At 39.4% G+C, this 17,155-nt stretch overlaps 1 protein-coding gene across 1 annotated transcript in view; it reads right to left on the bottom strand.

Annotated features, from left to right (window-relative positions):
- The window catches only part of LOC126456806 (Down syndrome cell adhesion molecule-like protein Dscam2), a 567,168-nt gene that overhangs the window by 8,537 nt on the left and 541,476 nt on the right, over nt 1-17,155 (bottom strand). Inside the window, 3 exon segments of the mRNA XM_050092599.1 lie at nt 2,271-2,441; nt 12,039-12,224; nt 13,091-13,111. Coding sequence (XP_049948556.1) covers nt 2,271-2,441; nt 12,039-12,224; nt 13,091-13,111 — 378 coding nt within the window.

Below are 17,155 nucleotides of genomic sequence, written 5' to 3'. Positions count from 1 at the left end.
ATCATTGGATTACTGTGGGACATGGCAGTGGTACGTCGTCCCGCTGATCTTGTTCATTACAAAGTCTTAAGTTATGGATTTACAGAGACGAGAAATCAGTTAGAAACATAAGCTTCATGGTTGTGGATTTTTATTTACGAGAGACTGGTGCAAACAGCATCACGATCTGAGCTTGAGATTGTGAAACATTTGACTTTTGACAGAACATTATAATCAGAACTGAAGGTAGTGGGTGACAACAACAAGTAGTCTTTGTCACATGGTGGGGTGACGGTGCACCCAAAAATGTCAAGCCATTATGTCAGTGGTTCAGAATGCATCGGAAGGTCTGGAGGGCTGATGTAAGAATACAAAAGGGGAAAGAAACAGAAGTTCAACATAGTTCGTATGGACAGACACCCCATGGCAATGAACAGGTGGACCCTTCCCAGGCTCTGCAGCACAAGGAAGGAAAAATAGTTGCTCAGAAAATTACATTATGTAAGAGTTAACCTAAGTGGAAAATTATTTCAAGTGTTGTTATGTAAGGGTCTCCACAGGAGGAGCCAGTGTAGGATTCTGTACATACAAAAACAGGGTGTATTAGTAAAGGGGATTGTAGCCCAAGAAAGTTAGAATTGGGTTGACAGACTATTGTTGGGGGATCACAATAGGTATTTGCTGAGATAGGACGTGTGTCAAATGGCAGCCCCACCTTGCTGATATAATAAGCTTTGTCTTTGTCTTAGCTCATTTTAAGTTGCCAATGTCTGATTAAGTACAGTAACGTGGAAGTGCTCTTAAATTATGTCCAGAAAGCATATTCTGTGCGTGGCAATATTTTGCAGATTTAGACAAAGCTTATGTAATGCACCATCAGGTCATGAACATGGGTTTAGATTATTTTGTGTCTTCGAGAATACTGCATGACTTATTGTTAGCATATTCAGTACTATCCTAGTATTTTATTTCTAAATCCCATGTGCAGAGAGCATTAATGGTGTCATAGAGTGTGCCACCATGATATTTTATACATGAGTAACTATTCTGCTGGAGGCGCAAGGGCCTTTGCAATGGAAGTAATTTTCAGTTGCACATGCTTCACTAATTCTGATAAGTAAATTTGCAGCTTTACATAATTATTGTAAAGCATGTACATTAACCAAGTTGGAGCAGACAGGGCTCCAAGATTACTTTGTTCTTTCTTTGATGGTCTACGAAATTCTTCCGGAGTGTTGTTATGTGAAAGCAAAGTGTACACAAGTTTCACATATGGGAGTGTAGGATATTAATAACTGTATAACTGGTAGGGTCAGGTAAGGTTCACAGATCAAGTACGTGTGGCTTGACTTTGAGTATGCAGCGCTAGAAGGTAGGTCTGTGTCATCACTCAGTCAAACATCTGTGTTAGTTCTCCACTTACTGTGTCTGCCAGTTTGTTCTACATTACATTGCAGGGTAGCATATTGGCTGTTATTTTCTCTTTGATTAAACTAATGTACGCTTAGGTCAGTAATAAATAGTTGGAGAACTGTTGATTAGCAGTAAAAATGCAAAATCAAATTAAATTTAATCACCTGAGGCAATTTAACATGTTTCAACTAGAAATGAGTGATTTGGAGAGATTATTTACGTTATACTCTAAGGCAATCTGATGAAAGAGTTTGGGTTTGCTGAGTGCCTGGAGAACACTACCTGCCATTACATGCAGTACTCAGTGAAGTACGGAGGAGGTGGTGTTGCTATGATATGGATATGTTTTTCATGGTTAGACTGTGGTCCCTTTCTTGGACTTCAGAAAATACTAAATGCAGAAGGATATGAACGATTTTATGGCACTGTGTACCATGTGTGTTAGAGGAACAGTTCAGAGATGATGATTTTTTTGTATTAGGTTTGACTATGACCTTTATCAAAATGCAGCATCTGTGATGCAAAGGTTTATGAGCAACAACATTTCTGGAATAGATCAACCTGCCCAGAGTCCAAACTTGAAGCCAATGGAATGCCTTTGTGACAAGTCAAAACATCAAATTCACTCTAGACCCTAGCATTCAGTATCATTGCATTCTCTGGTTCTAGCTCTTGAGGAAGAATGGGCTGCCATTCCTCCAAAAACATTCAAGAACCTCACTGCAAACAGTCATAAAGTAGAAGGGTGGACACATCTCACATTAGTGTCCACTAATATGTGTCTGGATACTTTTGATCAGATAATGTACAGTTGCACATTTAAATTAAGGAAGAGTAACTTCGGAAGTTGCAGAATCTATCAGCACTATGGTACTTACCCAAACTTCTTGCTGTAGGCTGCTTAATGGGTACTCGGTAACTGCTAATTGCAGATGGACTACCACTTGTGTCAGATTCTGAGTTCTGACTCAAATCAGCTTTGCTGTGATGCCGCTTCACATTGCTTTTCCTGTGGAGACTGCCTGTTAGTGCTTGCTGCTCATTGTCCCCTTAAACAAGCAATGAAAGTCAAATAATGAAGTTCTTCATTTGATACAAATAATGACAGACACAAAAAATTGAAATTGTTTTAAGCTATTTAAACTTTTACATATATTTTAATGAACAAATGTCTGACAATTAAAAATACATTTCAATAGTTTGATTCACTTGACAATGTTACTGGAAGCCATTAGTGGAATAATCATATAAAGTTTGTTGTATGAAAAGCAGATACTAGAGTGAGATTCACAGGAATAATACTAAAGGAAGGTGAGTGACCCATGAAAGAGAGATTACAAATCCTCATTACACCAATTCTAAAGTATTTTTCAACAGTCTGGGATCCTTACAAGGGAGAATTATATGGCAGATGGATCCAGAGAAGTGCAGTATGTTTCCTAACAGTCTATTCAAAATGCTCGAGTGTGTCACACACAGGCTCATTCAACTCCAGTGGCAGACACCTCAAGAGAAAGACTGTGTATTATGGAGAGGTTAACTGTTAAAATTTCAAAAGTGCACAATACAAAGATTCACAAAACATATTACTTCTTCCAACATACATCTGTTAGAATAATGAACACTTTTTGGATTATCACCAGAGTTGTGACATTGTCTTATCACCACATTACAATTAGTTTTGTCATCTTCAGTCTAAGAAGCCATGGCTGCAAAATACTAACATGAATTCTTTACAGACGAATGGAAAAACTGGTAGAAGCCGACCTCGGGGAAGATCAGTTTGGTTTCCGTAGAAATGCTGTAACACGTGAGGCAATACTGACCCTACGACTTATCTTAGAAGATAAATTAAGGAAAGGATAACCTACGTTTCTCGCATTTGTAGACTTAGAGAAAGCGTTTGACAATGTTGACTGGAATACTCTCTCCCAAATTCTGAAGGTGGCAGGGGTAAAATACAGGGAGCGAAAGGCTATTTACAATTTGTACAGAAACCAGATTGCAGTTATAAGAGTCGAGGGGCATGAAAGGGAAGCTGTGGTTGGGAAGGCAGTGAGACCGGGTTGTAGCCTATCCCCAATGTTATTCATTCTGTATATTGAGCAAGCAGTAAAGGAAACAAAAGAAAACTTCAGAGTAGGAATTAAAATCCATGGAGAAGAAATAAAAACTTTGAGGTTCGCCGATGACATTGTCATTCTGTCAGAGACAGCAAAGGACCTGGAAGAGCAGCTGAACGGAATGGACAGTGTCTTGAAAGGAGGATATAAGATGAACATCAACAAAAGCAAAATGAGGATAATGGAATGTAGTCGAATTAAATTGGGTGATGCTGAGGGTATTAGATTAGGAAATGAGACACTTAAAGTAGTAAAGGAGTTTTGCTATTTGGGGAGCAAAATAACTGATGATGGTTGAAGTAGAGAGGATATAAAATGTAGACTGGCAATGGCAAGGAAAGAGTTTCTGAAGAAGAGAAACTTGTTAACATCGAGTATAGATTTAAGTGTCAGGAAGTTGTTTCTGAAAGTATTTGTGTGGAGTGTGACCATGTATGGAAGTGAAATGTGGATGATCAATAGTTTGGACAAAAAGAGAATAGAAGCTTTCGAAATGTGGTGCTAAAGAAGAATGATGAAGATTAGATGGGTAGATCACATAACCAATGAGGAGGTAATGAATAGAATTGGGGAGAAGAGGAGTTTGTGGCACACCTTGCCTAGAAGAAGGTATCAGTTGGTAGGACATGTTCTGAGAAATCAAGGCAAACAGAATTAGGGAGAAGAGAAATTTGTGACACACCTTGACTAGATGAAGGGGTGGGTTGGTAGGACATGTTCTGAGACATGTTCTGAGACATCAAGAGGACAGTGTGGAGGGTAAAAATCGTAGAGGGAGACCAAAAGATGAATACTCTAAGGAGATCCAGAAGGATGTAGGTTGCAGTAGGTACTGGGAGATGAAGAAGCTTGCACAGGATAGAGTAGCATGGAGAGCTGCATCAAACCAGTCTCTGGAATAAAGACCACAACAACAACAACAGGTAAGTGCTGTGTTTATGTCTTGTTTGCTGGACCACAGACTCCTCTGCTGAGGGCCCAACAGGAGGACCAATTGCATGCTTCTGGAAGAAATATTGCTGCTGGTGGCTGTCAGGGTAGGGGAAGGGGGGTGGCTTGGTGAGATGAATGGGGGAGTCCAGATGTCAAGTCCTGGTGCTGCCTGCCAATTTCACCAGCTGCATCTGCCACTTTCACATCAGAGCATTCTCGACATATTCTAACCGGCAGCAGCAGGACTCAACACCCAGACCCACCTCCATCCTGCTGAAGGGACCCACCACCACCAGCCATGATATCTCTTCAAAAGCACATAACTGGTACACCCATTTGGCTCTCGGCAGAGGAGTCTGCAGTCCAGTGGCTATAAAGGAATGAACTGGACACAAACCCTAAACTTCACTTGAAGATGACGAACAGAAAACATGTTGAAACAAACCAATAAAACAACACCATGACGTCTGATAACTTGAGATGATTTCGTCCAAGAAATTTGTCGACAAAGCCTGCATTCACATAAATCTTGGAAAATGGTTATGACGGGATAATAAAGGAAAGGTGAAAGTGGCACCCACCAAAGCATTATCTGCCAAACACCATAGGGTGGCTTGCAGAGTATAGAGGGCAGTGTAGATATGTAGTTGTTGTTGTTGTTGTGGTCTTCAGTCCTGAGACTGGTTTGATGCAGCTCTCCATGCTACTCTATCCTGTGCAAGCTTCTTCATCTCCCAGTACCTACTGCAACCTACATCCTTCTGAATCTGTTTAGTGTATTGATCTCTTGGTCTCCCTCTACGATTTTTACCCTCCACACTGCCCTCCAATGCTAAATTTGTGATCCCTTGATGCCTCAGAACATGTCCTACCAACCGATCCCTTCTTCTAGTCAAGTTGTGCCACAAACGTCTCTTCTCCCCAATCCTATTCAATACCTCCTCATTAGTTACGTGATCTACCCACCTTATCTTCAGCATTCTTCTATAGCACCACATTTCAAAAGCTTCTATTCTCTTCCTGTCCAAACTGGTTATCGTCCATGTTTCACTTCCATACATGGCTACACTCCATACAAATACTTTCAGAAACGACTTCCTGACACGTAAATCTATACTCGATGTTAACAAATTTCTCTTCTTCAGAAACGATTTCCTTGCCATTGCCAGTCTACATTTTATATCCTATCTACTTCGACCATCATCAGTTATTTTACTCCCTAAATAGCAAAACTCCTTTACTACTTTAAGTGTCTCATTTCCTAATCTAATCCCCTCAGCATCACCCGATTTAATTTGACTACATTCCATTATCCTCGTTTTGCTTTTGTTGATGTTCATCTTATATCCCCCTTTCAAGACACTGTCCATTCCGTTCAACTGCTCTTCCAAGTCCTTTGCTGTCTCTGACAGAATTACAATGTCATCGGCGAACCTCAAAGTTTTTATTTCTTCTCCATTGATTTTAATACCTACTCCGAATTTTTCTTTTGTTTCCTTTACTGCTTGCTCAATATACAGATTGAATAACATCGGGGAGAGGCTACAACCCTGTCTCACTCCTTTCCCAACCACTGCTTCCCTTTCATGCCCCTCGACTCTTATAACTGCCATCTGGTTTCTGTACAAATTGTAAATAGCCTTTCGCTCCCTGTATTTTACCCCTGCCACCTTCAGAATTTGAAAGAGAGTATTCCAGTTAACGTTGTCAAAAGCTTTCTCTAAGTCTACAAATGCTAGAAACGTAGGTTTGCCTTTTCTTAATCTTTCTTCTAAGATAAGTCATAAGGTTAGTATTGCCTCACGTGTTCCAACATTTCTACGGAATCCAAACTGATCTTCCCCGAGGTCCGCTTCTACCAGTTTTTCCATTCGTCTGTAAAGAATTCGTGTTAGTATTTTGCAGCTGTGACTTATTAAACTGATAGTTCGGTAATTTTCACATCTGTCAACACCTGCTTTCTTTGGGATTGGAATTATTATATTCTTCTTGAAGTCTGAGGGTATTTCGCCTGTCTCATACATCTTGCTCACCAGATGGTAGAGTTTTGTCATGACTGGCTCTCCCAAGACCATCAGTAGTTCTAATGGAATGTTGTCTACTCCCGGGGCCTTGTTTCGTCTCAGGTCTTTCAGTGCTCTGTCAAACTCTTCACGCAGTATCTTATCTCCCATTTCATTTTCATCTACATCCTCTTCCATTTCCATAATATTGTCCTCAAGTACATTGCCCTTGTATAAACCCTCTATATACTCCTTCCACCCTTCTGCCTTCCCTTCTTTCCTTAGAACTGGGTTGCCATCTGAGCTCTTGATATTCATACAAGTGGTTCTCTTCTCTCCAAAGGTCTCTTTAATTTTCCTGTAGGCAGTATCTATCTTACCCCTAGTGAGACAAGCCTCTACATCCTTACATTTGTCCTCTAGCCATCCCTGCTTAGCCATTTTGCACTTCCTGTCGATCTCATTTTTGAGACATTTGTATTCCTTTTTGCCTGCTTCATTTACTGCATTTTTATATTTTCTCCTTTCATCAATTAAATTCAATATTTCTTCTGTTACCCAAGGATTTCTATTAGCTCTCGTCTTTTTACCTACTTGATCCTCTGCTGCCTTCACTACTTCATGCCTCAGAGCTACCCATTCTTCTTCTGCTGTATTTCTTTCCCCCATTCCTGTCAATTGTTCCCTTATGCTTTCCCTGAAACTCTGTACAACCTCTGGTTCTTTCAGTTTATCCAGGTCCCATCTCCTTAAATTCCCTCCTTTTTGCAGTTTCTTCAGTTTCAATCTGCAGTTCATAACCAATATATTGTGGTCAGAATCCACATCTGCCCCTGGAAATGTCTTACAATTTAAAACCTGGTTCCTAAATCCTGTCTTACCATTATGTAATCTATCTGATACCTTTTAGTATCTCCAGGATTCTTCCAGGTATACAACCTTCTTTCATGATTCTCAAACCAAGTGTTAGCTATGATTAAGTTATGCTCTGTGCAAAATTCTACAAGGCGGCTTCCTCTTTCATTTCTTCCCCCCAATCCATATTCACCTACTATGTTTCCTTCTCTCCCTTTTCCTACTGACGAATTCCAGTCACCCATGACTATTAAATTTTCGTGTCCCTTCACTACCTGAATAATTTCTTTTATCTCGTCATACATTTCATCAATTTCTTCATCATCTGCAGAGCTAGTTGGCATATAAACTTGCACTACTGTAGTAGGCATGGGCTTTGTGTCTATCTTGGCCACAATAATGCGTTCACTATGCTATTTGTAGTAGCTAACCTGCACTCCTATTTTTTTATTCATTATTAAACCTACTCCTGCATTACCCCTATTTGATTTTGTATTTATAACCCTGTATTCACCTGACCAAAAGTCTTGTTCCTCCTGCCACCGAACTTAACTAATTCCCACTATATCTAACTTTAACCTATCCATTTCCCTTTTTAAATTTTCTAACCTACCTGCCCGATTAAGGGATCTGACATTCCACGCTCCGATCCATAGAATGCCAGTTTTCTTTCTCCTGATAACGACGCCCTCTTGAGTAGTCCCCGCCCGGAGATCCGAATGGGGGACTATTTTACCTCCGGAATATTTTACCCAAGAGGACGCCATCATCATTTAATCATACAGTAAAGCTGCATGTCCTCGGGAAAAATTATGGCTGTAGTTTCCCCTTGCTTTCAGCCGTTCGCAGTACCAGCACAGCAAGGCCGTTTTGGTTAATGTTACAAGGCCAGATCAGTCAATCATCCAGACTGTTGCCCCTGCAACTACTGAAAAGGCTGCTGCCCCTCTTCAGGAACCACATGTTTGTCTGGCCTCTCAACAGATACCCCTTCGTTGTGGTTGCACCTACGGTACGGCCATCTGTATCGCTGAGGCACACAAGCCTCCCCACCAACGGCAAGGTCCATGGTTCATGGGGGGAGTGTAGATATAACAGCAATTATTTATACAAAATGTAAATGAAAGATTATTAATTGACTCACACAATTTTAATATGCAACAAATGTATCCAGTTTGGGTGTCTCTGATGCATCTATAGAAGTGGGTTCATGAGAGTTTCTGACTAAATGTGCTGGCAGCCAAGTTACCAGTCTTTACAGGCATTCTATCCTAGATCAGTCATATACATAGCGAACAGGGCAGTTACTTAATATTCTAACCAGGAAGATACAAGCATATATTACTCAGCCAGATGCTGCAGGGATTTTTTTATTTATCCATTTTTTTGGCTTGCCCAAACTGCCAGAGTCGCATATGCGGAGAGCAGTGTCTCTAGAATCTAGTGGTGAGGGGGTTGGGGGTGGGGGGGGGTTGTCTCCATGCTACCCGTGTTTACGTTTAGTGATTTTACTATTTCGTCTTTGTTTACTGCTTCACGACAAATGAAAACAAAACCGATTTCTAGGGCCAGGAGCTACACATATACATTCACATAATTACGGATGGATAAATTAGATTCACTTTTCTGGTTTTGTTTTATTTGCACATTTTTGGCAGTCAAGCATTAATTGCCTTGAAGAACAATGAAGTTATTTTTGTCAGTTTGCTAAAGAAATTTGGCTTCGATTAATCTTTCCCAAAATTTATTTGAAACAAAGTGTTTCATTACACACTACTGGCAAGTTGCAACTACTTGCTGAATTTCAAGTGCACATTTTCATACTCGTGCACATGTGGCAGAACCAAACATGAGATAATACAGTAGTGGTAATCCAAGTAAATTTGAAATTCCAAAAACCTCACTGAGGAGCTTAATATCAGGTTGCGGTCTACTTCATTTTCATTATGAATCTGGACATACAAATTATGTATTTTAGTATGGTTTACAAAATCTGATGCTCTTGGAATATCCTCTGATGTCTGGTTTCTTTTATGACGTAATATAAGATCTCTTAATGCTATATACATACAAATATACTGGCTTCCTACCTCATCCCTAGCTGAGCACACACAGTAACGCCTGCTCCCTGGCAACTGCTGAATCAAACCTACTTCTAACAGGTCACGGGAAAATATTGCGAATGGTGGTTTGTAAAGTGTTACTTTCAAAGTAAATATTCTTTTACACAAGACGAATTATGTTACATGTGAGAACGTGCTATGCATTTGTCAAATAACAGAGCATTTGTATGTCATTTAAAACTTTGAGGACTAGCCACTTAAAATAATTTCGAGCCCAGAAGACCAGACATTTATGTCATCATTTAAAATTTTACTGGCACATTAAGGAAGGGCAAATCTACGTTTCTAGCATTTGTAGACTTAGAGAAAGCTTTTGACAATGTTGACTGGAATACTCTCTTTCAAATTCTGAAGGTGGCAGGGGTAAAATACAGGGAGCGAAAGGCTATTTACAATTTGTACAGAAACCAGATGGCAGTTATAAGGGTCGAGGGGTATGAAAAGGAAGCAGTGGTTGGGAAGGGAGTGAGACCGGGTTGTAGTCTCTCCCCGATGTTATTCAATCTGTATATTCAGCAAGCTGTGAAGGAAACAAAAGAAAAATTCGGAGTAGGTATTAAAATCCATGGAGAAGAAATAAAAACTTTAAGGTTCGCCAATGACACTGTAATTCTGTCAGAGACAGCAAAGGACTTGGAAGAGTAGTTCAACGGAATGGATAGTGTCTTGAAAGGAGGATATAAGATGAACATCAACAAAAGCAAAACGAGGATAATGGAATGTAGTCGAGTTAAATCTGGTGATGCTACGGGTATTAGATTAGGAAATGAGACGCTTAAGGTAGTAAATGAGGTTTGCTATTTGGGGAGCAAAATAACTGATGATGGTCGAAGTAGAGAGGATATAAAATGTAGACTGGCAATGGCAAGGAAAGCGTTTCTGAAGATAAGAAATTTGTTAATATCGAGTATAGATTTAAGTATCAGGAAGTCGTTTCTGAAAGTATTTGTTTGGAGTATAGCCATGTATGGAAGTGAAATGTGGACGATAAATAGTTTAGACAAGAAGAGAATAGAAGCTTTCGAAATGTGGTGCTACAGAAGAATGCTGAAGATTAGATGGGTAGATCACATAACTAATGAGGAGGTATTGAATAGAATTGGGGAGAGGAGGAGTTTGTGGCACAACTTGACTAGGAGAAGGGATTGGTTGGTAGTACATCTTCTCAGGCATCAAGGGATCACCAATTTAGTATTGGAGGGCAGCGTGGAGGGTAAAAATCGTAGAGGGAGACCAAGAGATGAATACACTAAGCAGATTCAGAAGGATGTAGGTTGCAGTAGGTACTGGGAGATGAAGAAGCTTGCACGGGATAGAGTAGCATGGAGAGCTGCATCAAACCAGTCTCAGGACTGAAGACAACAACAACAACAACAACAACAACAACTGGCACATTTGTGTGATCGCCATTAAGATCAGATTAGTTTCAGTTTTCACTACATAAACCCAAAAAATGGGTAACTCACGCAAAAAAAAAAAAAAAAAAAAAAAGAAGAGAATAATAAGAAGAAAGCTTAGCTTTACTGGTAGCTACACTATGTATATTAATTTAAACCGCATGTTCATGCTACTTAACGGTGATTTCGCTCTTGGCTCACTACATCCCATGCTACAAATTTCTGCTGTCATCGGCCGGCAAGATCACGTGACATGAACTATGATTGGCTTACAAACGTGTATGCAATCTCAATTAACATGCTGTGTTTGGTGGAATTTGAATTTATACTTTTGTAATATGAAAATATGCAGCGTATGTATTGCTGCGCATCAGAGATATTTCCAAAATGTGTTTTTTTAACATGCTGGGCTTTCCATGCCAGTGTATAAAACCTTGACCATGCAAAGGACTTATAATTTTTACAGTTCTGGGGGAAAGTACAACATCACCTGACACAGGCAAAATGCATTTTCACCTGAAGAAAAGTATAATTTTAACTGAGAAATCCAGTAAAAACCCACAAATCTTTTTTCATTGTCTGAATATACACCCTGTTAATGCAATACAAAGTTAATTTTATAAGAGTCTCTTTGTGTATTTTAATAGATTTGGGTTTTCTGTATATATTGTGAACTGGCTTTCGTCTTCTTCTGGCCTAAGAAGATGAAAGCCAGTTCAGAAAAGACTAGCAAAGCAGCAGCTGTGACAGTTTTCTGTTACTTTTTTTTCACGTTTAAGAAAATTAATATTGTAACTGAAATATTTATGATATCTATTTTTTACTGCTATCTGTGAGTCAGTGGTAAAAAGAAGACAGACTGGATCTGGTATAACTGTTTTTGAATCCTTGTATGATCACTCTTTTCATAACTGAAATATTTCTTGGTAGTGATCTGTATTTGGAGACCTTATAGCTTAATGTAAAAGAAAAAGTATTTTGCATTGATGGCAATTGGTTACCTTTCCAAAATTCATAGTTATCAAAGGTTTTGCTTGTTACTTATCATGCTAGTTTCTTTCCCTTCACTGCTGGACACTGCTTAGGCTATAAGACCATAATTACAAAAATCGAAGAACAAGGACTACTACATGTATTAAAAGTTCATCAGTTTCCATTGCTCACTATTTTCTTAATAAATTACAACAGTACGTAAACCACAAAATTTATTACCATCAGACACTAGATACCAGTTCTTCTTGTTGGTTCGATGAGAATGTTGTAGTTGAGCACTGCTGTCATTCTCAGTATGTCCAAAAGTTCTAAACTGCATTGTGTAGTCCAGAGTTGCTGCATTCATTTTCCTATGAGATTCGGATGGTACAGCAAAGGTGGCATATGGGCTCATCTCATATAGTTCTGAAACAGTAAAATGAGTCTCCTCTTCTATAATAAGTAGTTCCATCAGTGAAACAAATAGTAATTTTTAAATAATTTGGTATAATTTTTTCCAGTGTATTGGCAAAACATTTGTAGGTGGAATTGTAAGTTTAAATTCTGTAAATAATAAACAACATGTTTTATACAATACATGTAAGAAAGTGAATCCATTTTGCTAGTGGCTTAAATTCACTCCACCAATATACTTGAATGTGTGCTTTGTAGTGCTGATACAGAACACTTATGAAAGAAACATATTTATTTACTTTACTTTATATGTGCGTCACAACTTACAAGCCTTCCAACTAAATGCTACTTCAATGGTGTGCTGCCTGATGTGTAAAATTAATTACTGTGTAGCATCAGAAACTGAAATTAGAAGTTGTACTGTACAATATTTGTAATAATGTCGATAGAAATAAGAGAAGGTACAGAATGAAACCCAATGCTTTATATGGCTTACTTCTCTCAAATTGTCCAAAACTAAAATTCCCTTCTGATGAATGCATCACATGAATAGTACCAAAGCCTTGGAGGATTCTGATGGAAGCATGCTGATGAAAATTTCTTCTGTCAGTGGGATATGAGCTTGCTGAACATCTACATATGTGAGTTTATGATATCAGCAATGAAGATGATAATAAAAATGTCAACTACACAGAGGAACATAAAAGTTTGATTCTTGTGTAAATGGAAATTGATTATGGAGAGAGTATTTTATTTTTGTTTTACTTTTCCATTCCATTCACAGACTGAGTACAGAAGAAACAATATCCACATCTTCCACATGTGTACCATTTCCTCTAGGACATAATTTTTGAGATCTTCCTCCTGCCACCCTTTACCCTTACTTAAAGTTTCCAGAACTATTAAGCATCACAGTAAATGAACAGGAATATTGTAGAATGTGTAACTGTCTTTGCTATTTATTAATTCTTCACTCCTTCCTACATTACATAAATAGTGCCGGCCGAGGTGGCCGAGTGGTCTAGGCACTACGGTCTGGAACCGCGCGACCACTACGGTCGCAGGTTCGAATCCTGCCTCGGGCATGGCTGTATGTGATGTCCTTAGGTTAGTTAGGTTTAAGTAGTTTTAAGTTCTAGGGGACTGATGACGTTAGAAGTTGAGTCCCATAGTGCTCAGAGCCATTTTTGAACATAAATAGTACACAAGTGAATCAAAATCAAGAGCAGATTTTAGAAAGTTTTTCTTAACGAGTTTTGTAATAATGCTACATAATAACTAGCATGGAATGATTCAAAAATGTGAAAAGGCAACCAGATACTTGCAGATGATTGCTATGTAGTTCATAAACACATCTCTATGCCATTACATCTATCTATGGCTCACACACCAAGCGGCTGCATGTAAGTGGTTGCCACTTCTTATTTATAGTTCCAGTAGATGATGATCAGGAATTGCTTTTATATATTTGTTGATTCCTGGTCAGGTTGGAGATTTTTTCTGCTCAGGGACTGGATGTTGTGTTGTCCTTACATTTGTATCATTATAATTGACTGTCTACTGTTGAGCTGGGCCGAATGGGCACATCCCAAATGTCAATACATTGGAAAAAAAGGAAAAAAAAAGTTTCATGCCTGGAATTTTCTTATTAAATTTCAGTTCTTCCCTGTATTTCTATTATACAGCTATTTGCAAACAATGACCATAACTGTTTGCTTACTCCTTCATGGACAATTTGAAAAGCCTTTGGCTTACATATTATGACAGCATCTGGGAAGTTAATGTGAATGAATTGTAGATATAGCACATGAAGTACTTATTCAAACAGTTGAAATTATATTTAAAAAAATGGGAAATCCAGGATGGAATGTAACAATATTGTGAAAAGGATAACTGCTATGCACAATACTGAGGAGATGCTGAGTCGTAGATACGCAAAGCAAAAATACTGTCAGAAACAAGCTTTCGTCCAACAAGGCCTTCCTCAAAAATATACAACAAACACACACACAATCATGGAACTCACATACACATGACCACAGTTCCTGTCTGCTTGGGCCAGACTGTGAGCAGTAGCATTTGATGGGAGAAGCACCTTATTGGTGGGCATAAGGAGAAAGCTGGGGTGGGGAGGAGGGGGGATAGCAGGAATGGGGGTGGAGGACGGTAAAGTACTGCTTGTAGGAGCATAGAGGGATGAGGTGGAGAGAGGGAGGGCAGCTAGGTGCAGTCAGAAGATTAGATGGTGGGAGGTGAGGGGCAGAAAAGGAGAGACGTAAAAAGACTGTGGGTGCGCTTGTGGAATAGAAGGCTGTGGAGTGGTGTCAGGGAAGGGGATAGGTGGGTGAAGGACAGTGACTAACAAAAGCAGAGGCCAGAAGGGTTATGGGAACATAGGATATATTGCAGGGAGAGTTCCCACATCCGCCATTAAGAAAAGCTGGTGTTGGGAAGGACCCAGATGACACAGGCTGTGACGCAGTCATTGAAATGAAGAATGTCGTATTGGGTGGCATGCTCAGCAATGAGGTGGTCCAGCTGTTTCCTGGCCACTGTTTTTTGGTGGCCATTCATGCAGACATACTGCTTGTTGGTTGTTATGCCCATTCAGAATGCTGTACAGTGGCTGCAGCTTAGATTATAGAATTCTATACCAACATGCTGTCTGTCCACATGAATGGGCACTGACAAACTGTGGCCAAGAAACGGATGGACCATCCCGTTGCTGAGCACACCGCCAGTGTGATGTTCTTCATTTCAAAGACTGCTTCACAGCCTGTGCCACTTGGATCCTTCCCACCAACACCAACTTTTCTGAACTGTACAGGTGAGAACTCTCCCTGCAATACATCCTACGTTGCCGTAGCCCTCCTGGCCTCAACCTCCGTTAGTCATTTTCCTTACCCTTCTAGCCCCTGCCCTGCTCCCATTCCAGTAGAACACAGTCCTCTATTCCACCAACAAACACAATTTTTTTAGTTCTTTCCTTTTACGCTACAACCCCCACCCTGCCCTCTGTCTAACCTCCCGACTGCATGTAGCTGCCCTACCATCTCTCCAACATGTTCCTCTATGCTCCCACAAGCAGCACTTTACCATTTCCCACCCGTATCCTGCTATCCATCCCCCTTCCCACCCAACCCCAGCCTCCTCCTTACTATCAGCAACCCGTTGCTTCTCCCATCTATTTCTGACAAAGGCCTTTTTGGCTAAAAGCTCACTGTCTGACTGTATTTTTGTTGCATCTCTCTGCGATTCAGCATTTCCACTATATGGTGAGAAGCCACTTTTCATTTCACAATCAATTAATACTTAAAATTACAAAGAGACAGAATAGGCTGGCCAGCTCTTATTTCAACAGATAAAGCAGTATTTAAAAATACAATGAATCATACTGGATGGCCAGTACTTACTGTAAGGAAGCCAAATTCTGGTACTGCCAATGCACACATTTACAGGTGAAAAAACTTCCTTAAATATGTATATCAGCAGTAATGGGATCCTGCCTCTTGAAGGTTTATATGGCAACATTGATGAAGAGATTGAAAGAAGTATGATGAGATAAAATAAATTATTCACACAGTTAAGAGAATGGAAAATTTAATTCTGATAGATGCACAGAATTTAGTAGCAGGAATAGGGGGATAAGGAAAAATAATAGGAGAAAATAGACTGGGGAAAAGGGATGAAAGAGAAAGCATCTGGTAGAATTTTGCACAAAGTATAATTTGATCATTACTAACACCTGATCTCAGAATGATGAGAGAATGTTGCATATGTGGAAGAGACACTTGGAAGGCTTCAGATTCATTATGTAAAGGTCAGACAGATGTTATGGAACCAGATTTTAAACTGAAAGATATTTCCTGGAGTGGATGTGCACTCTGAGCACAATTTAATGGTTATGATCTGCAGATTAAAACTGGATAAATTGCAAAGGCAGGGAATGAAGCAGGTGGGATATGGGTAAGTTGAAAGAACCAGAGGTTGCTGAGAGTTTCAAAGGGAGCATTAGACAACGACTGACTGAAACAGTGGAAAGGAACAGATTAGGAGATGAATGGGTAGCTTTGAGTGATGAAATGGAAAAGGCAGCAGAGGATAATGTAAGTAGATCCAATAGAAACCGTTGAATAGAACAGGAGATATTGAATTTAATGACGAAATGACAAAATCTAAAAATGCAGCAAATGAAGCAGGTAAAATAGAATATAGTTGTCTAAAAAACGAGACTGACAGAAAGTGAAAATGGCTAAGCACAATAGGCTACAGAAGCCTGTAGGGGAAAGCTAGATTCCATTTATAGGAAAATTAGAGAGACCTTTGGAGAAAAGAGAAGCAGCTGTATGACCTCAAGAGCTCAGATGTAAAACAAATACTAAGCAAAGAAGGAAAAACTGAAAGGTGGAATGAATATATTGAGGGGTAATACAAGGGAAATGAACTTGAAGGCAATAACACAAAAAGGAAAGAGGAAGTAGGTGAAGATGAGATGGGAGATATGATACTGTGAGAAGAGTTTGACACAGCACTGAATGGCCTACAACAAAACAAAACCACTGGAGTAGACAACATTCCAGCAGAAATACTAATAGGAGCGCCATTCATGACTAAATTACTCTACCTGGTGTGCAAGATATATGGGACAGAGGAAATAACCTCAGACTTCAAGAAAAGTGTAACAATTCCAATTCCAAAGCTGGCATGTGGCAACAGATGTAAATATTACTGAACTATTAGTTTATTGAGTCATGGTTGCAAAATACTGACACTAATTATTTACAGAATTTACACTAATTATTTACAGAAGAATGGAAAAACTGGTAGGAACTGATCTCAGGAAAGATCTGTTTGGATTCTGGAGAAAAGTAGGGACAAATGAGGCAACAATGACCCTATGACTTATCTTTGAAGATAGGTTAAACACAGGCAAATCTATATTT

This window comes from Schistocerca serialis, chromosome 1 (genome assembly GCF_023864345.2).
Source record: "Schistocerca serialis cubense isolate TAMUIC-IGC-003099 chromosome 1, iqSchSeri2.2, whole genome shotgun sequence".
Lineage (NCBI taxonomy): Eukaryota > Metazoa > Arthropoda > Insecta > Orthoptera > Acrididae > Schistocerca > Schistocerca serialis.
This window is presented reverse-complemented; position numbering and strand designations above follow the sequence as displayed.